The following is a 27,245-nucleotide window of genomic DNA, read 5'->3' on the forward strand; positions in this document are numbered from 1 at the left end:
AACCCGCCTGCTGGGTTGGTCTACATAATGTAAACACAGAGTACAGAGTGTCAGAAGCTGAATAAGCACTGAGATAATATGTCACAACAAATATATATATGTAGATACATACAATAGACACATTGGAATGTTTGAAATACAAAAGCTGTGGACATTGGGTAAAATAACCTCGTTAGAGGAATGGACAGGCAAATGTCTGAATTAAATACAAAGCGTTTCATAAACATACAGGTAGAAATGATTCACCAAAAAAGAGAAAGATAGTAGCCAATAGATAGATGTGTAAGATAGTGTGTGTGTGTAAATGTTGTGCAAAGGAGATTTTTAGAGACATTTCCAGGGACAAAAAAAATCCAGGGACATACAACAAAATCCAGGGACTGTCCCTGGAAATCAGGGACTGTTGGCAACTATGCAGCTCACATAGAACTGTTACATGACATTTAACAACACTAACACTAACCTCCCCATCTGATTCATCCACCTTGCCATGCTGTCAGCGGATGAGATAGCGTGGCACCTTTTTGCTTAAAGAGACAGGATACACCAATTTTCATATAACTGCATGTAATAGACACTGCTATCCTATATAATAAAAGGCCAAGTGTGTTTGTCCGAAGCTGTCATAAGAGTAGAGACTGCGCGCAAGGACAAACACACCTTGCCTTCCAACTAACCTGGCGTTGTGTGGTAGAGTGGGCGTGACCGGGCGGGTGTGACGTGGACGTGTCCGGCGGGTGTGACATGGGCGTGTCCGGGCGGGGTGGCGTGGGCGGGGCCGGGCGTGATGTGGGTGGGGGCGGACATGACGCGGGCGGGGCCAGATACCGGAGACAGCTGCTATGAGACAGAGAGCTCTAAAGAGGGGGGGTAGAGAGAGCAGAAGAGGGGAGATGGAGAGAGGGAGAGAGAGACAGCAAAATAGAGAGGGGGAGAGAGACAGCAAAAGAGAGAGGGGGAGAGACAGCAAAAGAAAGGGGGGAGAGAGACAGCAAAAGAGAGGGGGGGAGAAAGACAGCAAAAGAGAGGGGGAGAGAGACAGCAAAAGAGAGGGGGGAGAGAGAGCACAAAAGAGAGGGGGAGAGAGAGCACAAAAGAGAGGGGGGGAGAGAGAGCACAAAAGAGAGGGGGAGAGAGAGCACAAAAGAGAGGGGGGAGAGAGAGCACAAAAGAGAGGGGGAGAGAGAGCACAAAAGAGAGGGGGGAGAGAGAGCACAAAAGAGAGGGGGGAGAGAGACAGCACAAAAGAGAGGGGGAAGAGAGACAGCAAAAGAGAGGGGGGAGAGAGAAAGCAAAATAGAGGGGGGAGAGAGACAGCAAAAGAGAGGGGGAGAGTGCACAAAAGAGAGGGGGAGAGTACACAAAAGAGAGGGGGGAGAGTGCACAAAAGAGAGGGGGGAGAGTGCACAAAAGAGAGGGGGAGAGAGCGCAAAAGAGAGGGGAAGAGAGCGCAAAAGAGAGGGGAAGAGAGCGCAAAAGAGAGGGGGAGAGAGAGCGCAAAAGAGAGTTGGGAGAGAGAGAGCAAAAGAGAGGGGGGAGAGAGACAGCAAAAGAGAGGGGGGAGAGTGCACAAAAGAGAGGGGGAGAGTGCACAAAAGAGAGGGGAGAGAGCACAAAAGAGAGGGGGAGAGAGCACAAAAGAGAGGGGGAGAGAGCGCAAAAGAGAGGGGGAGAGAGAGCACAAAAGAGAGGGGGGAGAGAGAGCAAAAGAGAGGGGGGAAGAGAGAGCAAAAGAGAGGGGGAGAGGGGAGCAAAAGAGAGGGGGGAGAGAGAAAGCAAAAAAAAGGGGGGGGGAGAGAGAGAGCAAAAGAGAGGGGGGAGAGAGAGAGCAAAAGAGAGGGGGGAGAGAGAGAGCAAAAGAGAGGAGGGAGAGAGAGAGCAAAAGAGAGGGGGAGAGAGAGAGAGAGTAAAAGAGAGGGGGGAGAGAGAGAGCAAAAGAGAGGGGAGAAAGAGAGAGCAAAAGAGAGGGGGGAGAGAGAGAGCAAAAGAGAGGGGGGAGAGAGAGAGCAAAAGAGAGGGGGGAGAGAGAGAGCAAAAGAGAGGAGGGAGAGAGAGCAAAAGAGAGGGGGGGAGAGAGAGAGAGAGAGTAAAAGAGAGGGGGGAGAGAGAGAGAGCAAAAGAGAGGGGAGAAAGAGAAAGCAAAAGAGAGGGGAGAAAGAGAGAGCAAAAGAGAGGGGGGATAGAGAGAGAGCAAGGGGTGGGACCGCTGTACTGCAAAAAATGGCCCGTGTACACGGCTTTAAGACTAGTAAAGAATAATATGCACTGATACTGATCTAAAAATCCAGTGTAAAACTTACTTAGAAGCTCCCAGTTTAGCTCTGTTGAAAAGGTTAGCTGGAACACCCACAAAAAAGTGATTGTATACCAAAAAGAGAAGACATTCCCCCCTCCCCCTTCCTCTGCATATGAAAAGACTCTTTACACAAACAGGAGAAAGCTTGAGGAGGTAAACATCAGTATACTTCTAAAACTTTGGGCTTGGTTAGGAGTCTGAAAACCAGTGCAATGTTATTAAAAAATTAACACAAACTATACATTTAAAAAAAAAAAAAAAAAAAAAAAGATGTATAGGCTATATAAATGGATAATCTACAAAACATTTATGCAAAAAAAAAATCTAGTGTATAATGTCGCTTTAAGATAGAAGCAGAGGCGGCTCTAGAGTTATTTAGGTCTTAGCCAAAACTCAAATATGGCGTTTCTCTTATGTATCTTGCCCATAAAACACGTTCCTGTACTGTATACCTGTTTGCATACAATGCATTTGTTTCCTCTTTTTTGTTTCTTTAGATAATTTATGTTCTGGAGTTTACATGCAACAGCTCTCACAATAATATTAAGGAAAGATAGAGAAGGAAAAGAAGGAAATAGAGAATGTGAAGAGAAGAGAAATAGGCGGAAGAGACAGTAGAGAGAGGGGAGGGAAAGGGGCAAAGGGCCTGATATTTAAAACCTCACCGTACAGGCAAGATATTCTAAGAAGTCTCGTTGGTATGGTGAACTCCTTAAAAAACATTTAGAAACACAAATTTTATCTCAAGAAATATTTATGTTGCTATGTGAAACAGGGGCTCCTACATTACAACACAAGGTCTAAAAAAATCACAAAGATTTTGTATGATTAGTCACCATGCTAGCAAGGTTTTGCATATCAGGCCCAAAAAGAGATAAAACTAAAGAGAGAGAGTAGAGAAAAGGGAGGCAGAGAGAAGAGATACAGAGGGAACCATTAAGATTGGAGTGAGAGAGTGGGCCAGAGAGGAGAGACAGTATAAGTTATATTACTGGGGGGGTTAATGTGGGACACAGGATGCTACAGGCAAAAGTAGAAGGGCCATAAACATGTCCTCGCCTACACACGCAGTCTCACACACACACACACGCTGTCTCACACACACACATGCTGTCTCACACACACACACATGCTGTCTCACACACACGCTGTCTCACAAACAAACACACACGCTGTCTCACACACATACGCAAATATATTCTCTAACACACACATACACAAACTCACACACAAAAATATGTTCTCTCAAACACATATACACAGACAAAATTCACTCTCACACACACAAGCATATGTTCTCTCTCTCACACACACATTCTCTATACTTTTGCACAAACATATGCTCTCTCTCACACACAAAAACACACACACGCTCTCTCACAGACACATACAATGTATATATATGCTCTCTCTCACAGATACACACATATGCTCTCTCTAACAGATACACATCGCAAACGTATGCTTTCTCTCAAAGGCCCTGATAGTCAAAACCTCTCCGCTCAGGTGAGATATTCTAAAATGATCCTTCAGCACTGCAAGATACCTAGTGAAATCTTTAAAAGGAAGATTTTGCTTTGCTTCTCCAAGGGGCATAACCTGCATTTGTGTATGTGAAGGAGAGACAAGCCCAGTGCAATATAGCACTGCATGACATGAGAGTTCGACTTCATTTACACTTTGTGCTTTCTATTTTATATAAATTCCTGTGGAACCAGATGCGGCGAATAGGATGCGGCCGATAAGGTGTTCCTGGCTCCCGGAACGCTTGAGTCCTGGAACTGGAGAGTCTAGGCTTGGATGTGTGGTTGGATGGGGAGAAAGTGTTTGTGTGGCTGAAGCATTCTAAGATGGATAAGAGAGAAAGAGGTTGTAAGAAATTAATTCTTAAAAGTACAAGCATAATTGGTTTTTCATAACATTGGCATTCCAATCCATGGGCGTATATGAAATTGTCTCTCTAATCCCAGCATAATTCTGTAAAGATTTTCCCACTACAGATCTCACCGTTTTTCTTAACCAACTAAAAGGTGGCAAGCTTTTCTCAAAACATTGAAATTACTTATAAACCTAATAGAAAAACACATGCATACAAAAATATAGGAGATTGCTATATGCAGAAAGCAGCGTAATGTGATTTATATTGGCTAGAGGATTACATTTTTAAAGTGCGCCCCCTACTCAATGCTAACTTCTCTCCTAGGTGCGAAGTGTCCCTTTCCAGCGAGCTCCATTACTTTCAATAGAAGACTTCTCGCCACTTGCAGGGACTGCCCCTTTATTTTATAATCCCACCATGGCAGCATGGTTTAGATCATAGGGCCCATAGACATAAACACACACAGTGCCGTTATTGACCATGGGACATGTTGTTGTCACAAGATCCTGCCAACTGATACTAATGTCAAACACTTTTGGTGCTAGTACAGTAGCAACAAATATAAAATGGATACACCACTATTAAACACAACATGCTTGCAACACAATGTTTTTTTGTTTTTGTTAAACCTTGCTGCCCACTCAAACTTATTGCACACTATCCTGTCTGTAAAAGCTGTTCATGGTAATCATACGGCCCAGTTTAGTTATCCTAGTCCCACTTACCTTCAGAACTTCATTTGCTGCTATTTCACCACCGGAGGGGGTGGGAAGGAGAGTGCTGCATCATAGCAGCTGTGCATGTGCTTTCTGTGCTTCCCTATCACGGCCTGCTTGTTCTGCTGGGGAATAAGCAGATAACTTAGCTCAGCTGAGACATGAAGGCACTGTGAGGATGGTACAGGGCAAAGCATTTGGAGTCAGGACCTATTTTATCTTTAGTGTAAAAAAACAATGTTATGGCTCTTTCCTCCATACTGCGGAGCCAGCACCATGGTGCGCATGAATGTTCTTGCAGATGCTCTGAAAAGCATCAACAATGCAGAGTAACGTGAATTTGAGATTATTGATGACCACAGAGTTGGGAAGATTGTTGTTAATCTCACAGGCAGACTTAACACGTGTGGTGTAATTAGCCTCAGATATTGAGGCCTATTTAACAGAGGTTTGTCGGACCTGATCCGACAGAGCGGATCAGGTCCGACAGACCTCGCTGAATGTGGAGAGCAATACGCTCTCTGTATTCAGCATCGCACCAGCAGCTCTTGTGAGCTGCTGGTGCAACGACGCCCCCCACAGACTGCAGCAGGGAGTTGACAATCAACCCGATCGTACTTGATCGGGTTGAATTGTGGCGATCTCTGTCCGCCTCCTCAGAGCAGGCGGACAGATTATGGAGCAGCAGTCTTGAGAAATACGAGGGCTATGCCCCTTGAAGTTCAATTAAAAGATCTAGAGAAGTGGCAGAACAATCTCCTACCATCACGTCAGTTTGGATACATTGTACTAACCACTTCAGCTGGCATCATGGACCAAGAAGAAGTTAGGCGAAAACACACAGGAGGCAAAATCCTGGGATTCTTTTTCTAAATCTGTACAACAGGCAGGCCAATAAACTGTTATAAAAGAAAAATCAAAACAAAAAAACAATATTATGGCTCCAGGTTCTTTAAACACCTACTACTGCAGACTGTGCCTACATGCCTTAAGAGCAGCGACTTACTGTGTGATATCAGTATAGCAGAGCATGGAGACAGTAAATAGAGCAGATACTGTGCGTGTAAGTTGCACTCTACAGTTGTTGGGGGCTTAATCCTTATCTACTGTGGTGGCTGTTACATAGATCTACAGTGTAAGAGAATGACAGCAGGTCTTTATCCTTTATCTTTCTTCTGCATATCATAGGTAAAAGTTGCAGAGGGTGTGGTACAAAACAGACACAAACCGCACAATGAAGAAGTTGGGGCAGAGTCACTATACAAATTTACCTTGGACAAAAAAAGAGAGAAAAAAAACAAACTTTTTTACGTGGCCCCATAAAGAGCAAGGCCTTAGTCGGTCACCTATTTGGCCTAACGCTAGAGCCGCCTCTGCTTGGGAGGTTCAATTTGACCCACTAAGTGATCAATATCTCTTCAGAGACATAAGATTTGAGATTTGTTCTGTTGCTGGTTCCTTTTACATATTAAAAAATGTATATCTATAGTTGGATCATACAAGTAATTCATTATGCTTATTGGTTAAATTGCTAATCCTTATTATCTGGCTAACTACTACAGTCGCTAATAATATTCCAATACTTAATAATTTCCAAGTTCATTGCATCATTTGTTCAGTTCCACAGTAAGCGTAATTATATGGGCACATGTCAATAAACTTTTCACTACCTTACTAGTATAATACTCCTTTTTTCCCTTGAGCAATCTGGGCTTACCCATGCATCCATCTATTCTAATATACTGCTTGTTTATTATGGGTTCCTAGTTCACAATTTATATAAGGCCAAATTACAAGTGGAGCGCTAAATATCGCTTTGGTGAAAACGGTATTTGTGCTCTACTGACTAATACCAGCACGTGCTAATGTGCGCTGGTATTACAAGTTGACAGCAATGCGAACGCGCCACATTTACATTGCTGGGAAGCATAGCGCTCATGAGTGGGCTCTTCCATAGGATCGTATGAGAACCTAGCACAGAAAAGGGGGTAAGTAACGCAGCGATGGCAGCAAAGTATAAATATATATGTATATGACTATATACATATATATTTATGTATATAATTGTCACTCCGCGCCACTCTAACTGTTGCTAGGGGTGCGGCGTCTGCTTCCCTGCTCGTTGTCAGGGGCTGTGTCGGTTTTGGTTGCGTGCGGTGCTGACGTCATCGCCGCACGCTCCTCTCTCAGATGCCGGTCCGGATTCCTGTGGCGCGAATCCTGCGCCTATGTAAGTCGCTCAATAACGATCTATCACTGCCCAAGTATAGGTGTTACTTTGTGTGCTCCTGGGTGTGATAGATCGTTATTGCTCTGGATTGCCTTATTTGTTAATGAACCCTGCCTGTCTAACTACTCTACTTGATTAACCCCTATTGCTCTGGATTGCCTTATTGTTGATGAACTCTGCCTGCCTGACGACTCTGCTTGATTAACCCCTATTGCTCTAGATTGCCTTATTGTTGATGAACCCTGCCTGTCTGACTACTCTGCCTGATTAACCATATTGCTCTGGATTGCCTCTCTGTTGCCAAACCCTGCCTGCCTGACCATTCTAGTGGTTTACCTTTGGACTACTTTACTGTTGCTAAAGCCTGTCTGCCTGACCATTCGAGTGGTTTACCTTTGTACTGCCTTACTGTTGCCTAACCCTGCCTGCCTGACCTTCCTAGTGGTTTACCCCTGAACTGCCTTTCTCTGACTCCCTGCCTGTTGCTGCCGAAGACTATCCTGCCTGTGGTGAGTGCCGCTTACCTCATCTTGCAAACTTTCTCTGCTCTGGGATATTCCTGCTTAACGCCAGGATAAGAAGACTACTGACCAAGTTCGGTCTGATAGTGGAATATCCCACAAGCATTACAATAATATGTGTATATACCCATATTAACACATAAATAGTCAGGTCCCGAACACAGTGACATAGTGGGAAGGTGCCTTTGCCCCCTTGGAAGAAGACAGGCTCAGGTGATCTTGGGTAGGCGGGACTTAGTGGGGGGGGTTCTTAAGAAAGCGCAGCATCGTGGGCTCCATTTTAGAAAAGTAATTGAGGAAGTTTGAAAATAAGTTTTTTCACTCCCTCCCCTTTTTCTTTTATAATTGTCTTTTCTTTGTCACAGCTGGTAGGGGTGCTAGTCCTCAGTAATTTTACATGAGGGACCAAGGCCATTAAATCGGTTTGGTAGCCTCCCCAAGGGGTGGGAAAGCTAAATAAGCAGCTCCTTGGGCACGGGGTTCCTTGGAGTTGCTTATTTGTTAGAAAATGAACTGAAGTTGTGACACTGCTTGGTCAAAGAAAGATATTTTGTAGCGAGGATTGAAAAATTAAAGCAGCTGGGACTAGCACTGCAGGTTTTTGGTCAACTTTACTAAAGGGACACTGAACCCAAATTCTTTCTTTTGTGATTCAGATAGAGCATGCAATTTTAAGCAACTTTCTAATTTACTCCTATTATCAAATTGTCTTCATTCTCTTGGTATCTTTATTTGAAAATCAAGAATGTAAGTTTAGATGCTGGCCCATTTTTGGTAAAAAAAAAACTGGGTTGTTCTTGCTGATTGGTGGATAAATTCAACCACCAAAAATTGGCTGGCTCCTTAGCTTAGATGCCTTCTTTTTCAAATAAAGATAGCAAGAGAATGAAGAAAAATTGATAATAGGAGTAAATTAGAAAGTTGCTTAAAATTGCATGCTCTATCTGAATCACAAAAGAAAAAAAATTGGGTTCAGTGTCCCTTAAGTATGTATGGTGTTGTAAAAAGTTGTTATTTATAGCTGAAAATGTAAATATTTGTTATTTAATAAACAGGCTGTGGCCACAATTTTATAACAAAGTTGAGTTGTTTGTGTGCTATTTATTGAGGTCATGTAAAACTTTAATTGTTAATTGGGGCCGGGGAAATTGATTACTCAAGTGGTCAGATTTGTATATAAGCGTATACATATATATTTACAGGGAACACACAGTTCCCACAGACCGCAATGTAAAGACACTTATCAGTTGTCAACTTTAGCCCCCAAAAAGTGCATGACCTGTCATGTCGTCAAGTTACGGCCCTTTCACACAAAACACATGATTAATATTTTGCAAAACGACACAATCCCATAATCAGACTTAGAATTGGTGCAAATTGTCTGCAGCTCCTTTATTTAATAAATAACTTTTGGAAAAAAAACTTAAATAACTAAATAAATAACAGTACAAATATTGTTATAACATTGTATATAAAATTACACATAAAACAGCGGTGCTAGTCCACTCTAATATTTTTATATGGCCGTCATTCCATCCACTGGACCCAACCGTGCAAGTGATTGAGCCCATCATCGATAATCAACATAAGTCTCTAAGGAACCCCTTGTCCTTAGAGACCCCCCAACTTGAATTCCACCACACTAACAATTGACCATAACCTACTGTAATTTTAAGGGCTAACACCCCCGCCACAGACTTGCCTAAAACCTCAGCCCAGTCCCGCCAACCCCGCAACTTTACACAAAGCCTCCTTAAAGTCGAGGACAAAGAACTGCAGACCAAAGTCATTTAAATGCACCCTATCGGGCAAATAAAATTCACCCTGTTCAACCTCTGCTAAGTCTGGATGATGCACCACCGAACCACCAAGCCTCTGGACAAAAGACCCCATGAGCTTATTAACTTTTCGCCTGCTTTTGTCTAACCTCACTGTGTCCCAAGCCGCCCTCCAAACCATCCTGGGCAAAATGTCCGATCACACAATCCTCAGTGTAGGGTATAACTCCACCAACCTCCCAAGGTCCCGCTCAATGCTTCTCACCAACTCCCTCTGGGGCATAAAACCAAGATCATTGCCCCCAGCGTGGATCAACAAAACATTTGGAGGATGAAAACACCTGCAGTAATCCACCACCAGAGGCAACAACCCGTCCCAACGAAGTCCCCTAACACTGAACCATTTCACTTCACAACGTGACTTTGGGATACCCAACTGTAAGCCATCTACTTTCACCGAAGCCGCTCTCTGAGCCCAATAAATAACAGAGTGGCCGACTAACCACAACCGTTCCAAACCTAGAACACAGAGATAAAAGTAAAAAACACCACATCATTACACACCTAACTCAGGACAGACATATAGGCGGAACCGTCCAGATCCCCACCTACCAATGCCCTTAACCACAGTATCAGACAAACCCCTTACTGAAGCCTCAGTTACCGCCCCGATGCGGAAAGAATGGGACCCGAAATCCCCAGCACTGAAACCCAAATGAAGCAACGACTTATTAAGGACCGCCCTAAACTGGAACTGCGACAAAGGCCTACCATCTTGCTGGACTAACAACGAACCCCCCACCATGGGACGGACACCCAAATAAGTCCACAAACAAAGCCAAGGACAAACTTCCGAACCACTGGGAAAAAGGACAACCGTCCGACCCTTCTGCACTTGATCCGTTTTACTCCGTCTCAAAAATATTTCAACCTTGGAATCAAACAAGGACACATTCGAAAAGGCCAAACCACCCACGAGATAGGGAGTCTGCTATAGAATTACAAACACCTGGAATGTGCTTAGCCTTAATGCAAACATTCATCCGTAAACATTTCAGGACAAGCAAACGTGACAATCTCAATACAGGAAGAGACGTCGCCATCAACTCCAATATTTTCTGAATAAAATACAACCGACTGGTTGGACAAATCCACCTCCCATACAAACAAGGAAACCACAATCGGGAACAACTCCAAAAACACCATGTTCTTAACCAAACCCAAAAGAGACCATTCATCCGGCCACGCAGCAGCACACCAGTGGCCCATAAAATAGGCCCCAAAACCACAAGCACCCACCAAATCAGTAACAAGCCCCAGCTCCTCATTGGACACCCTAACCTTCTGAATCAATGTCAAGCCATTAAAACCCAACAAAAACTGCCTCCAGACCCTCAAGTCATCTTTCAGCTCCCTGGAAAGCCGTACAAAATGATGCAGCTTCAGAATCCCGGCAGTAGCCAAAGATAACCTCCTGCAGAACACCTTACCAATCTGTATAATTCTGCACGCAAAGTTAAATTTACCCACCAAGGATTGGAGCTCCCGGAGCGTGACCTTCTTTGCCAACAATGACCGGTCAATAAACACCAAAAGGTCAGAGACCTTATCACTGGGAAGCCTACATTCCATCTTAACCGAATCAATGGTAATGCCCAAAAATTCGAGCGACGTAACAGGTCCTTCAGATTTTTCAAGTGCAGTGGGCACATTAAAATCATACGCCACCTGATAGCAAATATCCCTCAAAAGCTTACAAGCCCCTGAACCAGCCGGACCCACAAACAAGAAATCGTCAAGGTAGTGAACCAATGACGAAAGGCCCGACCGTTCCGCGACAACCCATTGAAGGAATGTGCTAAAATGCTCAGAGAGCGAACATGAAATGGAGCACCCCATGGGCAAACACAGGTCAACATAGTAAGAACCATTAACACAACAACCCAACAGATGGTGCGACATCAGGTGCCCAGGTAACAGCCAAAAAGTCGCATCAATGTCAATTTTTGCTCCTGCGGAATACCATCATTAACTGATCCCCCTTTAGGAAAAGACAAATGATGGATTAGCCTGAACTTTCCAGGCTCCCGTTTTGGAACCACCCCAAGCGGCCAGATCCTCAAATCCGCAATGGGAGAACCATCAAATGGACCAGCCATGCGCTCCAAAAACACCTCCTTCTGGAGCTTATCAAGGACCACCCCCCTGCCACAGGCGAGCAGATTTCAAATTACCGCAAAACACCCCACAGCCCCCTTGGGACGGAATCACGAAACCAAACGTAAAACTATGAAACAACAAAGCCGCCTTCTCACGACAACCCCGACGCCTATCATACAAGATAAGCCAAGGTTCCATCGCGCCGAGCTTCACCGGTGTCACCCCCTTTTTCAGGTGCGTCACCGGCTCCGCTAGGCATACCTTTGCGGAAGCACTTCGTATAGGGGTGTGAGCCCCCAGACCCAGAGCATTCGTATTTAAACTTGCACGCGGTTCCCCACTTGCAAAAATTTTCGTTATATATGCAAAACGGATGGGCCACCGACTCCCGACCGAAAGGACACATAGGCTCTCAAAGGTGTCATTATTTTGAGCCACAACCCCATGTCCCGGTCGTCCCACTTCATATCTGGTTTAACCGACAGCCGCTGCCTAAACTGCTCATCGTAGGACCACCAGGCCATACCCCCGTATGTCCTCTGAGCAGCTGCCACCTCATCCAGGTAACAAAACAATGCCCCACCCTGGTCCGGAAACCTACTAGCTAACACACTTGCATATATTACAAAGGCCTGGAACCAATTTGTAAAGGTTTTTGGCAATTTTCGATATCGCTTCGATATCGCTTTTTAATAAATTCCCTCTTATAATTTTTTTCCTTCACCTCTGACGTCAAATGCATACCCAAGGGCCCGATAGAGCAGAGGCAGGACCGAGACATAGCTGTGTCTGCCACCCTTAATTCTGCCCCATCGACCGGCTTAGGGCGGACACTAGTGGATGCCCCCGATGACCCAGGGCCTTGGACCGCAACAGGGCCACCAGAGTCGTGACTACAGGTACTGCCTCACTGCGGACCTCGACCCTCCCCAACACCAGAACCCCCGACGCCCCACCCACAGGAACCCATGCCCTCTCCACGGAGGCACCAGGAGCGGGTGCGAGCCCCTCCAACTTTGCTAACGACTCCTTCAAACCAACCACTACTCTATCAGCCACAGAATCACTTTCAACACCTCAAACACACTTCTCTAATATATCCCTCCCCCGCACATCCAGCAACCCGCCTCACCTGTTGAAGTTTCCGTCGAATGCTGTCCACTGGAAAAGCCGTTGAGCGACGCCTGGAGCCCGCCTCCGCGTTGCTCCGTTATCCTTTGGCCACCTTTGTGTATCATAGCAGCCGTCCGTCCATGCTGATCCAGCTGCCGTGTTTGGACCTGAACGTGAACACATATACAGGGGGAGAAAACCTCTACCTCCCGTCCCCCCCATGCAGGCTGGTACCCCTAGCCGTAAGAATCCCTCTCTTGGGAGCTCCACCTCCATCACCTTCAGACCAGGCGACCTCTGCCACCGGCCATCGACGTGACCTACCCCTAGTTACACCTCCACCACCCTGGGCATAACACCCCGCCTCACCTGGCTTCCGCCAACAGGCAGAACCTCCTGCTGCATGCTGTCATCAGGCTCCAAATGAATAGAGTCCGTCCAGGAGCCGTGCAGACCAGATAAATCCTCCTCAAGGCCGTCAAAAACATCTGCCACCGTGGATGGACCAGGCTGAGGCCCTGGCCTTTGCCCAGCGGAACTAGGATCTGGAAAAGAAAAACTGACGTGTGAGTTACCCCCATCACCATCCTCCACCACCACAGCAACCCTAGAAAGAGACTGGTATCCTACAGGCCTAACCGCAGAGAATGACCTATCCCCTGTCCCCCCAAAATGGCCAACAGGCTTACCCTGTGCCGCAGGAGAGGGAGGGACATATTCCTCCTCTGAGGAATTTAAATACAACCACCCCAGCATCCAACTCAAACTCCTCCCCCTCATCCCCAGACCCATAATCCATATCAACCAGAACCCCTGTAGGCCTCTCCACATGTTCGACCCCACCCACCCAGGAGTGCCCACCCTCAAGGGCCCTGGGGCTTGGAATGACAGAACAGGAGGGTCCCCCCCCACACCAGCTTCACTAACTACTGAGACCTGTGCAGTAGCTCACAAACCCTCCCTCTCACTACCGCTATCCTCTACAACCCCCCCCAAAGGAAAAGGCAGGCCCACCAGGACCGTCAGACCCCGGTTGCCCTGAAGGCCCTTCCCCCCTCGAATCAGACCCACCCGGGCCGTGAGACACCTTCCCAGTACTTCCTTTCAACTTGGTGGTTTGACCAGGAAAGGCCCTCCGATCCGGTTCCCGGCTGCTCCTCCTCACCAATGACGTCACCGCCACGGGCCCAACTGAGGCCGCATCCACTTCCACCGCCACCGAACCAGCTGGCCTCTTACTGGAACTCGATCCGGCCTTCCTTCCACTGCCAGGCCTCCGACTAACCTCAGGAATGAGCCGAGTAGGAGGCTTCGATTGCCTTGTGGACTTCCTCCGGGTGACCATCTGTGCCTCCACCAGATCCGACAGACAAGCCCCCAGCAACTAATGGACCTGTGACTCCAACCCGGTAGGTACTCTTTCTTCCACAGCCTCCCAGAGCCTCCTCAGAAGATCTTCCACAGCAGCCATGACGCAGGCTGAGCGGGAAAGCCACGCAGTTACAGACGAGATGCTCTTCACAATTTCTTAACAACAACTGCTGGTTTTCCGCTCAGCCCCAACACTAAATAGCCTCCCCAGCTCTGCCTCTAACTCCTCCTATCCTACCCCAGACCTCTTCCTCCGCGGTCAAAGCTCCCTCCGTCTAAGCTTTGCACCGCCTACAGGAGTAACTGTTTTCTTTTTTAAAAACGCTATATTTAAAAGAAAAGAAAAAAAACATAATTTATGTAACAACTTACCTGATAAATTAATTTCTTTTATATTGGCAAGAGTCCATGAGCTAGTGACGTATGGGATATACAATCCTACCAGGAGGGGCAAAGTTTCCCAAACCTCAAAATGCCTATAAATACACCCCTCACCACACCCACAATTCAGTTTAACGAATAGCCAAGTAGAGGGGTGATAAAGAAAGGAGTAAAAAGCATCAACAATGGAATTTGGAAATAATTGTGCTTTATACAAAAAATCACCATAAAAAGGGTGGGTCTCATGGACTCTTGCCAATAGTGACGTATGGGATAGTAATACCCAAGATGTGGAACTCCACAGAAGAGTCACTAGAGAGGGAGGGATAAAATAATAACAGCCATTTTCCGCTGAAAAAAATTAATCTACAACCCAAAATAAAAGTTTATTCTCATAATGAAAAGAAAAAACTTAACATGAGCAGAGGAATCAAACTGAAACAGCTGCCTTAAAAACTTTTCTACCAAAAACTGCTTCTGAAGAAGCAAATACATCTAAACGGTAGCATTGAGTAAATGTATACAAAGAAGACCAAGCTGCTGCTTTGCAAATCTGATCAACTGAAGCTTCATTCTTAAAAGCCCAGAAAGTGGAGACTGATCTAGTAGAATGAGCTGTAATTCTCTGAGGCGAGGCCTGACCCGACTCCAAATAAGCCTGATGAATCAAAAGCTTTAAACAAGATGCCAAGGAAATGGCAGAAGCCTTCTGACCTTTCCTAGAACCAGAAAATATAACAAACAGACTAGAAGTCTTCCTGAAATCTTTAGTAGCTTCAACATAATATTTCAAAGCTCTTACCACATCCAAAGAATGTAAGGATCTCTCCAAATAATTCTTAGGAGTAGAACACAAAGAAGGGACAATAATTTCTCTATTAATGTTAGAATTCACAACCTTAGGTAGAAATTTAAATGAAATCCGCAAAACTGCCTTATCCTGATGGAAAATAAGAAAAGGAGATTCACAAGAAAAAGAAGATAATTCGGAAACTCTTCTAGCAGAAGAGATGTCCAAAGCCTGTACAAAACAGTGAATATCAGGAAGCTTAGCAATCTTTCTGTGAAATAAAACAGAAAGAGCAGAGATTTGTCCCTTCAAGGAACTTGCAGACAAACGCGTATCCAAACCATCCTGAAGAAACTGTAAAATTCTAGGAATTCTAAAAGAATGCCAGGAGAATTTATGAGAAGAACACCATAAAATATAAGTCTTCCAAACGTGATAATAAATCTTCCTAGAAACAGATTTACGAGCCTGTAACATAGTATTAATCACTGAGTCAGAGAAACCTCTATGACTAAGCACTAGGCGTTCAATTTCCATAACTTCAAATTTAATGATTTGAGATCCTAATGGAAAAACGAACCTTGAGACAAAAGTGGAAGTGGCCAAGGTTGGCAACTGGACATCCGAACAAGATCCGCATACCAAAACCTGTGAGGCCATGCTGGAGCTACCAGCAACACAAACAATTGTTCCATGATGATTTTGGAAATCACTCTTGGAAGAAGAACTAGAGGCGGGAAGATATAAGCAGGTTGGTAACACCAAGAAACTGCTAATGCATCAACCGCCTCCGCCTGAGGATCCCTGGACCTGGACAGGTACCTGGGAAGTTTCTTATTTAGATGAGAAGCCATCAGATCTATTTCTGGAAGACCCCACATCTGAACAATCTGAGAAAACACATCTGGATGGAGCGACCACGATAATCCGCTTCCCAATTGTCTATACCTGGGATATGAACCGCAGAAACTAGACAGGAGATGGATTCCGCCCAAGCAAGTATATTTGATACTTCTTTCAAAGCTTGGGGACTGTGAGTCCCACCCTGATGATTGACATATGCCACAGTTGTGATATTGTCTGTCTGAAAACAAATGAACGGTTCTCTCTTCAACCGAGGCCAAACCTGAAGAGCCCTGAAAATAGCACGGAGTTCTAAAATATTGATTGGTAATCTCGCCTCTTGAGATTTCCAAACCCCTTGTGCTGTCAGAGATCTCCAGACAGCTCCCCAACCTGAAAGACTTGCATCTGTTGTGATCACAGTCCAGGTTGGACGAACAAAAGAGTCCCCTTGAACTATACGATTGTGATCTAACCACCAAGTCAGAGAGAGTCGAACATTGGGATTTAAGGATATTAATTGTGATATCTTTGTATAATCCCTGCACCATTTGTTCAGCATACAAAGCTGGAGAGGTCTCATATGAAAACGAGCAAAGGGGATCGCGTCCGATGCTGCAGTCATGAGACCTAAAACTTCCATGCACATGGCTACTGAAGGGAATGATTGAGACTGAAGGTTCCGACAAGCTGAAAACAATTTTAATCATCTCTTGTCTGTTAGAGACAGAGTCCTGGAGACTGAATTTATCTAGAAACCAAAAAAGGTGACCCTTGTCTGAGGATTCAAAGAACTTTTTGGTAAATTGATCCTCCAACCATGTCTTTGAAGAAACAAAACTAGTTGATTTATGTGAGATTCTGCAGAATGTAAAGACTGAGCTAGTACCAAGATATCGTCCAAATAAGGAAACACCGCAATACCCCATTCTCTTATTACAGAGAGTAGGGCACCAAGAACCTTTGAAAAGATTCTTGGAGCTGTCGCTAGGCCAAACGGAAGATTGACAAATTGGTAATGCTTGTTTAGAAAAGAGAATCTCAGAAACTGATAGTGGTCTGGATGAATCGGAATATGAAGATATGCATCCTGTAAAGGTGTATTACCGGCAATGTCACCAGGGGTCAGGGGTGTTAAATTCTTAGAAAAATAAACCAAGTAGTACTACAAAATTAAAAAAAACCCTATGCTGCTCACTCAGCCTGTATTACTAAATGTAAACTTTGAAGGACACGAACGTTAAGCTAAGAAGGGCTGTATGTAACAAAGCACCAGCATCCAACTATGCTGGAGAGTTACAGTCCAGTCATTTTGAATAATGTGTCCAGGTTTCAGGCGGTCTGAAACCCAGACACAAGATTTGAAACCTGGAGGTGGCAACCATACTGGGACAGAATGAACAACCGGGTGGGACACTGGGACAGCGCCTCCAAACAGGGACAATCCCAGTAAAAGTGGGACTTCTGGTAAGCCTAACTATAACCCCTCCAATCAGCAGAGCCAAATCATCTATCCATGCACGCACTAGCTCTGCGCACCCAACAATACTGCATGCACCATTTAGGGGCAGGTCAAATAAGAGAGGCTGACACGCCAGTGAGCATTAGGTAATTCTTTGTGGCTGTTTGTTGTAGGAAAGCAGGACCAAGTGACGGTCCACACACGTGGCACTCAGTTGTAGAGAGACTCAGACTGACTGGGGCCAAGGCTGATTGCTTGGAATTAGTCAGAGTCTATCTAATAGAAAGTTCTGTAATTTGGGGTATCTTTTATTTAGATGTACATGTGAAGTGCCCAGTTGTTGCCTACTTTTCCCAACAAATGAATCCTGGATTGTTCTTTGGAGCATGTCTCTGTTCCTGTGTGTATTTTTATATATATTCTTGGACCAGGGCCCAATATTCATTAGGTCAGCCAGTGACAGCCACTGGAAGGTATCTGTATTTGTACTTACTAAGTTACTATAGCCTTTTGATTTTGTATTTTTTATTTTAGTTCCTAAAATTGTTATATATATATATATATATTTTTTATTTTTTTTTAAGAAAATAAAACTATTTCTTTAGAAAGTATGAATTTGTCCCCCATTATTTTTTTTATATTTCTCATTTTCACTTCATATAATAAATTACTAAAAAAAAAAAATCACTATTCAATATTGATGATGGTGTAAATGAGAATACGCACACAGACATACAGGTATACCTCACTTTACAGCGCTTCGCTAATACAGCGATTTGTGGAGCTGAAGTTCAACCTCCAAATATTTGAAACAGTGCTGTATTCTGACTGTCACCATTTTGTTATGTGCAGTTTACTTTGTTTACAGCATTACAGTGCAATCTGTGTCTCAGTGCTATAGTCTGGCAAATTGTACTACAGCAATTGTCACTATTTTACAGGTACAGTATTTATTGAATATTGTGCTGAGCTAGTGTTAAACTAAACATAGCAATATTGCACCTCTAATATATGTTAGTTTAAACATGTTTTTAAACACACTGGCAAGTGAAAAGATAGCTAAAACTGCCTTGTTTCACTTTAAGGCGGTTTTCACTTTACAGCGGTGCTCCGGTCCCTAACCCGCTGTATGAGCGGGTATACCTGTATAAAGAATTGTACAAAGAACGTTATACTACATCTGCCAGCTCCAAAGATGGCGTAGCCTGATAACTGGAAAACAAATCTGATGCAGCGGATGTGGTTTCTGTAACTGCTTCCGCTATACCTGGTTACCTAGCAACCGGAGGACTCTACATTACATTCTAGTTATCGATAGATGCTTCAACTGCCGTTCTAGAGCATCGGTAATTTGATGTAATTTGTATAGCGCTCCGGTGACGAGATGTTTATATATCTAAGCAAGAAGGTGAGTGTATATACTATTCATTGGTAGCTTAGGCGCTGATTTCTACATTAGTTTAGCCTTCTCGATAATATGTCTTGCAGTGCGCTTTTACTCTGTTAATGCGATCTGAGAAGTGGGTGTTTTTTTTAACCTGTATGTGAAAAACAAAACACTAGTCAGGGGTTAAAGGATTATACAGGAGGACGGGTGCCCCTACAGAGATTGCGGTTCTCTCTGTGACTCACTTGAACCAATCAGCTTTTTTAAGTGTATACACATAATTGCTGCAATATACATGTTTCTATAACCTTGTCCTTTATGTTTAAAATATAATATGAACAACGTTTCCCTTATCCACAATTCCCTGTAATAGGGTTTACTAACTACAAGCATGGTGGAGACTCACTGGTCTGTATTATATCTGAATAATATGTTGTAGTTGTCATATTAAAGAAGAAACTGGTGATCTTTAAACAAAATGACAGAAGATCCGAGATGGAAGTATGTTCATAAGCACTTGTACTTAAGGGGCATATGCAAGGTTGAAGAGGGAAATTGGGCAAGATGTGCCCTGGTGGGGAGTCTGGACAAACTGTGTCAGGGAAGAATAAAATGAGGGGAAAGGAAATGCCAGTGAGACACAGGAACCAAACAAATGGAGGGCATGCAGTAAAGAGTGTGGATGCTTGGGATGTGCCAATTGATAATCACTACAGAAGTGGGAAATTCTGTCAGCACATTATGAATAAATAAAAACCTAAAAGTTCACATGCCAACAGGGATAATAGATCATGTGAGTCATAGAGAGAACTGTGTGCTCAATCTAGAGGCAGCCGTCCTATATAGGGATAGATACGAGTGGCACCCACGCCTATTGACACTTACAAAAGAAAAAGGATTTTAAAGGTTTAACCCCACAAACCTGTACTTACCTTCTTCGCCAGCCTCTTCTGCTCTCCTGATTTTTTTACATTGTTTCACGGGCACATTGTCTAATCACAGTGCAATCGGTCGTCCTGTTGAACTACATGTAGCATGTTTCTGCGTTAGGTAAAGCAGCCTACAGTGTGGGAGCATGCTACATGTAGTTCATCGGCATGACCTGGTGCTCTGCGATCAGACAGCGTGCCTGTCATGCGCTGTTGAAGAAACCAGAAGAGCAGTAGAGGTTGTTGAGGAAGGTTAGGTAAGTACGGGTTTGTGGGGTTAAACCTTTAAAATATTTTTTCTTTTGCAAGTGTCGGTAGGTTAATATTACATAATTCTGCAGATAGTGCATAGTTAAGTAACATTAATTTGAATGTTAACTGGTCCTTTAATAAAGTATTTAACTATGTATTTACTGTAAATATTTCACATGCCAATGTTCTTCACATAGTGGAATATTCCTATTTAAAAATGTATGTATGTATGTGTGTGTGTATATATATATATATATATATATATATATATATATATATATATATATATATATATATATAGCATATAACAAAAACTAGAATGTCTGGTGACAAGAATATCCTCAGACAAGCCCCAAAAGTGCTCAAACTTAAGGAATTCCTATTACTGCGATATATTAGTTTTAGATGTTAATAATCTATTATATATCCAGTGGGTAAAAAAGTCCCAAAAGAAAAATTATATAAGTCCCTCAGACTTGTCTATAAAATAGAGATACAAAAGGATATGTGATGGCGCTAAATATAGTTCACACCTAAGGGCTGTATATCACAAAAAAATTATTATTACTTGTCAATAGCTACTAATGACTGACATATATTATATACTATGCTATGCATATATAAAACCACCTAAAATCATATATAATCAATACAGTCTAAAAATAAACCCATACAAAATAAAAATCAAAGTATGAGTCCTTTTAAAAAGTTCTTAAAAGTTCTTAATCCTAGTGAGTGAAATACTTCCAAAGAAAGTGTTCCTGCACCCAATCAGATGCGCACTTACTTTCAGAGACCTCAATCGATATGAGGTAAGTGGATGGTTTGTATAAACGATCACCTCCCAGAGTATGGATACAGTAGTTTGTATGTCACAAACGTCCTCAGGTTTTGCTGTTTGTAGTGTGAGAAACTTCCAATCACCCTCCAATGGCAATTCCCTCAGTATTCAGATCGTTTCTTTGGCTTATCCCATTTGGTCAGATGCGATTGCTGGCTTCCCAGTGCGTATACCTTATACAACCACATTATTTTAGTTTTTTTTGTTTACTTCCCTCCACCTTAAAGATTTCAGTTTGTTTTTCAATTGAGTTGTGTAGTTTATAGGTCACATTAAAGGTGGAAAAAGTTCTGAAATGATTAACTTTCTCTCATTTTTTTACATCACAGAAACCTGACATATGTACTGTATATATACACAGTATATAGATATATATTTTACCAAGACAATCAATATATATACGGTATATATATATATATATATATATATATATATCGAGTAAGGAGCACTCTCACAAACAGTCTTTTAATGCCAGGGTGCCGAATAAGGATTAGATACAACAAGCAGGAGACATCACTCACTGGACTTAGTTATTGCAAACAATGTAGTTTATTCAGTGACGTTTCGGGGAATGCTCACCTTCATCAGGGTCTGATGTGTGTATTTAAGAATAAATATAACTTATTCTGCTATGTGAAGAACATTGGCATGTGAAATATAAGTATTTTATGTCGGCTTAGCTTTAGCGCACTTGATAAAATGTGATCGGATTTGCGCGTGAGTATCCCCCCCCAGTTTTCAATCTCCATTGAAGTTTATAGCGCAGCGTTCACAATATTTGGCGATATTTGAAGTTCGGCTTTTTGTGTGCATCGGGTTAATGTTTGTGTGAAAACTGTTTACTTTCAACTTGTAATACGCCTGCTACCGAACGAGCACAAAAAGCTTACAGGTAAGTTAATGCAGGAGTGATAAATAGCTATACACTCGTTATCTAGCCCATAATGGGAAAGTTCCAAAGGATGTTTAAATCTATTTTGAAACTAGCAGTAAATCACATTGTTGTATTAATGGTCATTGATTGGTACAGCTCGCTCAGATGGCGTACTGGTGTATAGGGACATTCTCCACAACAGAAACGTAGAATTAGTTTATGAGGGAATCCGTTTTTCCCCCAAATAATTACATGACAACAAGACTTTATCTGTGTATTCCCTGGCAGCAGTAAGGGGAGGTATAATGGATATTATTAAGGGTGTTGGCATCTTCTCCGTAAACAGTAAAGTAAAAATTAAAGGGACACTGAACCCAAATTTTTTCTTTTGTGATTCAGAAAGAGCATGCAATTTTAAGCAACTTTCTAATTTACTCCTATGATCAATTTTTCTTAGTTCTCTTGTTATCTTTATTTGAAAAAGAAGGCATCTAAGCTTTTTTTTTGGTTCCGATCTCTGGATAGCAGTTTTTTATTGGTGGATTAATTTATCAACCAATCAGCAAGGACAACCCAGGTTGTTCACCAAAAATAGGCCGGCATCTATTGTTTGTATCTATGTATAACATTGCTAAAAACAATGTTGCAAATATTGCTGCCAGATGCTAGAGACACGTGCATGCTCCTGAGCTCAACTAAGATTGCTCTTTAACAAAGGATACACAAGGAAATAAATGTAATCTCATGCTCTTCCAGTCGATTGAAGTGTAACTTTTCTGTCTCTTTTTTAGTAACATTAGCTGTTAGGTATGTATTTATTAATACCAAGATAAACCTTTGTCCTTTGACATTTATGAATTTATGATATTGGAAGAACTGTTGATAGTTGACTCTTAAAATTCTTATTTATTTAATTTCAGACTATTATAGGGGTAGTAAAGTCAAATATAAACTTTCATGATTTAGATACAGCATGTCATTTTAAAAAACTTTCCAGTGTACTTCTATTATAAATTTTGCTTTGTTAAAGAGTAAATCTAGGCAGGCTAATATGTGCTCAGGAGCATGCACGTGTCTGTAGCACTTTATAGCGCAGTGTTTTGCAACAATTTCTGCAGCTATAGAGAACTAAAGACGTGCACGCTCATGAGCTACTATGAGCCTATCAAGGCTCATAGGATACCAAGAGAACAAAGCAAATTTAATAATGTAAGTAAGTTGTAATGTTTATATCTAAATTCACTATTTATATATAATATTCTTAGGGTAAGATGCATAGCTATTGAAGGATACATTTTTTTTAAATGATGGTAAACCCTCCCCTTTTTTAAAATCAGATCCGGAATATTAATGATATTTTAGATGGCGTTTAATTCATCAGTTGTAATGAAGATGCGCTATAACTTTTTAATATAGAAATTAAATTCACATTCCCGTGCATATATATATATATATATATATATGTGTGTATATATATATATATATATATATATATATATATATATATATATATACACACACACTCTTTATTTTTTAATGCATACTCTCTTTTCTAAAATAGTTCTGAAGATGTTTTCAGTGTGATTTGTATTACTGTATATATGTATTGTTTCAGATTGCCATTCCCAATAATATTCAGCTGAAATGCATTTCTTGGAACAAAGACCAAGGATATATAGCATGTGGAGGAGAATCTGGATTGTTGAAAGTTTTAAAACTGGAAGCACAAACTGGTAAAGTACATGAATGATTGTAGTGATTCCTCTTGTTTACTCAGCGATCTTGTCCTCTTCTTCTTGGTTGCTCACGGCTCCTCTCAGTATTTTCTTGCATATGGAGAGTAAAACAGTACCCTGTGCTTATTGTGAGTAAACAGATTATTAGTGGGTGAAAAGAGGAAAAACAGTAAAGAAGAGTTTGTTTACAAGTTTAATGTACAAAAAAAAAATAACGTCCCAAAAAACTATCATATATTTGAAAGAGCACAAATTAAACACATTTTTGCATGAAAAAGGGACAGTAAAGTCAAAATTAAATTTCCATGATTCAGATAGAGTGTGCACCTTTAAACAAATCCCCAGTGTACTTCTATTTACTAATTTGCTTTGTACTCTTGGTATCCTTTGTTCAAAATCCATACCTGAAAAGACTCAGGAGCAGCAATCCAGCAGTACATTGCTGCCCCTTCAACAAATGATACCAATAGAATAAAGCAAAATTTGATAATAGATGTAAAATGGAATACGTGGTAAACACATCAGGCCTTAAAGGGCTATGAAAATATTTATTTTGTGATTTAGACAGGATACAATTTAAAAAAAAGTTTCCAATTTACTTCTGTTATCAAATTTGTTCTTTACCATGATATTCTGTGTTGAAAAGATACGTAGGTATGCATCTGGAGCACTACATGGCTAGAAATGGATAACATTCTTGCAAAACTGCTGCCATATAGTGCTCCAGAAATGGGCCTGCTCCTAAGCATACGTCCTTGCTTTTCTACAAAAGTTATCAAGACAACAAAGACAAAATGATAATAGACGTCAAATAGATAAAATTGCGCTCCACTCGTAATCTTGCCCTTTATAGCGCGCAATATTTATGTATCAAGTGCATTAAAAATGCTTTGGTTAAAATTCATAACCGGCAATTTCTAAAACCTCTTTTTCTTCTTAAATTGAAAGAGTCCACAGCTGCATTCATTTCTTTTGGGAAATGAGAACCAAAAGGCTTAAAGGGACATGAAACCCACATTTTTTCTTTCATGATTTAGAAAGAGAATGCAATTGTAAACATCTTTCTAATTTACTTCTATTATCTAATTTGTTTTATTCTCTTGATATTCTTTGCTGAAAAGCATATCTAGATATGCTCAGTAGCTGCTGATTGGTTGCTACACATAGAAGCCTCATGTGATTGGCTCACCCATGTGCATTGCTTTTTCTTCTAATAAGGTTATCTAAAAAATGAAGCAAAATAAATAATAGAAGTAAATTGTAATGTTGTTTAAACTTGTATGTTCTATCTGAATCATGAAAGAAAGATTTTGGGTTTAGTGGCCCTTTAAATACTCCTCCCACTCCCCCTCATCCCCCAGTCATTCTTTCCCTTTCATCCCAGGAGGATTGCAGAGAAGTGTCAGCATTTTTAATTTTTGTTTCTTATGTTATCTTATGTTATTTCAGTTATTGAGTAGCGAGTTCCCTACCAAATCATACTTCTGCACATGCAGGTAACCCAGTTTATGGTTCCTCCATGCGGGGTGGCGTGTTTCCCCCAGAGGTTGCAGCACGTTTTCGCTTCCACATAATGTTGGCGATTGTTCGTCTGTCCAGACGTTTATTTGAGAATGTGCTTGTGCCCTATTGTCCCGGACCTTCCGCCTTGGGGAGGGCCTCTACAGTTCCCCGCGAGGGTATCTGTCCCTGAGTGTTGTGCCTTCCATTACAGGATTGCGTGTTGCTCAGACATGTTTTTCAGTTATTGAATGACCCTATCGTTACCAGATACGGGGAATTTCAGTCTGATAATTCAAATGGTGTACCTCATTAGACATGTGGGGATGAAGTAATCGCCTGATTGTCATTTGTTTGAGAGCTTTCACAGTTTTGTGATATAGGGCTCCATTTGGCTGGTCCTGCGGGTAGGCCTGTGTCTTTTTGGGCGTTAACCTCCGTGTTGCCTTATATTTTATTTATATCTGATGGGATGTCTTTTATTTGTTTTTGTTTCCTTCGGGAACCTTTGGGGATTGATACTCTTTATTACTTCTTCGGAAGTTGTTGGACATGTTAGTCCTCTCTTAAAAATGTCTGTTTTTTCCCCTACGAGGGAGAATTTACGCAGCTTGCCGGTTGGGACCCTAGGTGCAGGCTGGTCCTGTCGGGTTCGTTCGGTCTTGCGGCTGTTCAGACACGTGGCGCTGTGCAGGGGAGTTTTTCCACTGCGTCACTCTATCTGACGTCTGATTTCATCAGAACTTGGAGTTTCCTCCCCCATGTGGTGGAGGGTGGGAGGGCTTAATGCCCCTTGCCGCTATTGAGCGGTTTGGCCTTAATTTTTTAGGCCTCTGGATTTGTCCTTTTGGGCTTGATCCAACAGCTTGTACAGGATAGCTGTCTAGCATGCGGAGGGTTTGCAGTTTGAAACTTGTTGCAGCTCTTGACACCTTGCAGGTGTACGCGAAAGCTGTTTTTAGTGTATCTAGATGCAGTTCTTACTCTTGACTGAGTTATAAGAGGCCTTTGGGTCTTCTTCAATTGTCTCCGGGTGAGTGGATCTCCTTTTAGGGATCTGTGTTTCCAGGTGATGGTTGTTCCCTGCAGGGACTTTGTTTAGCTCTGGGTTTTCCGGAGCTGGGTAGGCTTAGTGCCTTCTCTTCCTTGTGTCCTCTGCTTGTGTGGAGGTGTTAGGGAGACTATTCCTGTTAGTAGGATTTTTTTTTTTTTTGGACCTCAAGGTATTCCTTAGTCGTCCTGAGGCTCTGAGAAGGATTTTCATATGACTTCTAGCCTTGCTCCTTGGAGCGTTGGACTTTAGCTAGGGGTGGTTCCTTCCTTTGGTCGGGGCTTTCGAGTTCTCTCGCTATATGGATTTTCTGGATATGCATCCATACCTTTGCGTCTGGCTTTTTGGCCAGTTGGGGTGTTTAGTTCTAGGGTAAGGTTTGCCTGAACTATTGGGTACCCGGACCTGTTTTTCTCCCTGAGACTTCCGGTTGCTGAAGCTTCGCTTGACCTTTTTACTGACTGAGTCTTGGGTGGTTTTGGAATCTTGGATCTCAGGGCCGGTCGGGGTGTTCCACGGTAGTGGGAACTTGGGCTATGTCCTTGCTACATCTACCTGACCTGGCCATGGTTGGCCAGGTTCTCTGAGTATTTTTTACTCTTTGTCACAGAGTACCCCTGTCATCTGGAGGTTGGCTGTGTGGCTTGAGCCTCAAGGGTGGCTGGTTCATACCCAGCTGCTGGCGTTGGATGTCCATTTTCTGGTGCGCCTTCGGGTTGCATTCCCCTGGTCAGCTTGCCAGTTTTCCTGTGGATTCCCTGCTCTGCAGGCGAATGGGTGGGCTGTGCCTCTGCTTGGCAAGCTACTTGCAGGCGGGTCCTTTTCTAGGACGTCTGTGTTGGGAAATTCTCTTCCCATAAGCCGGGGATTTTGGGCCTTGTGGACAGTTGTTGCCCTTCCGGCATCATCCCTTTTCTTTAGTGATATTCTCTTCCCTATGGAGATAGAGTCCTGTTTGGGGCTTCTCCTGGTAGGGAGGTTGAAAGGTGGGATTGGTTCCCCCTGGGGTCTTGCTGGCTCCAAGCAGACTTGTTGGGCTTTTATTTGATAGATCCTTAGGTCTATGGTCTTGTTGTCTGTTTTTAGAGTCGGGTTGTACTTGTACTCTGTGGGGATGGCTGTGCTATCCTTACGC

At 42.7% G+C, this 27,245-nt stretch overlaps 1 protein-coding gene and 1 pseudogene across 1 annotated transcript in view; both read left to right on the plus strand.

Moving 5' to 3' along the window:
• Nucleotides 1–5,167: 5,167 nt before the first annotated feature.
• On the plus strand, nt 5,168–5,791 carry LOC128655278 (40S ribosomal protein S15a-like; annotated as a pseudogene).
• A 13,039-nt stretch (nt 5,792–18,830) lies between these two features.
• Nucleotides 18,831–27,245, plus strand: part of WDR35 (WD repeat domain 35) — a 291,517-nt gene continuing 283,102 nt past the window's right edge. The window contains 2 exon segments of the mRNA XM_053709650.1: nt 18,831–18,948; nt 23,439–23,556. Coding sequence (XP_053565625.1) covers nt 18,925–18,948; nt 23,439–23,556 — 142 coding nt within the window. The 5' untranslated portion in view covers nt 18,831–18,924.

This window comes from Bombina bombina, chromosome 4 (genome assembly GCF_027579735.1).
Source record: "Bombina bombina isolate aBomBom1 chromosome 4, aBomBom1.pri, whole genome shotgun sequence".
NCBI classification, from domain to species: Eukaryota; Metazoa; Chordata; class Amphibia; order Anura; family Bombinatoridae; genus Bombina; species Bombina bombina.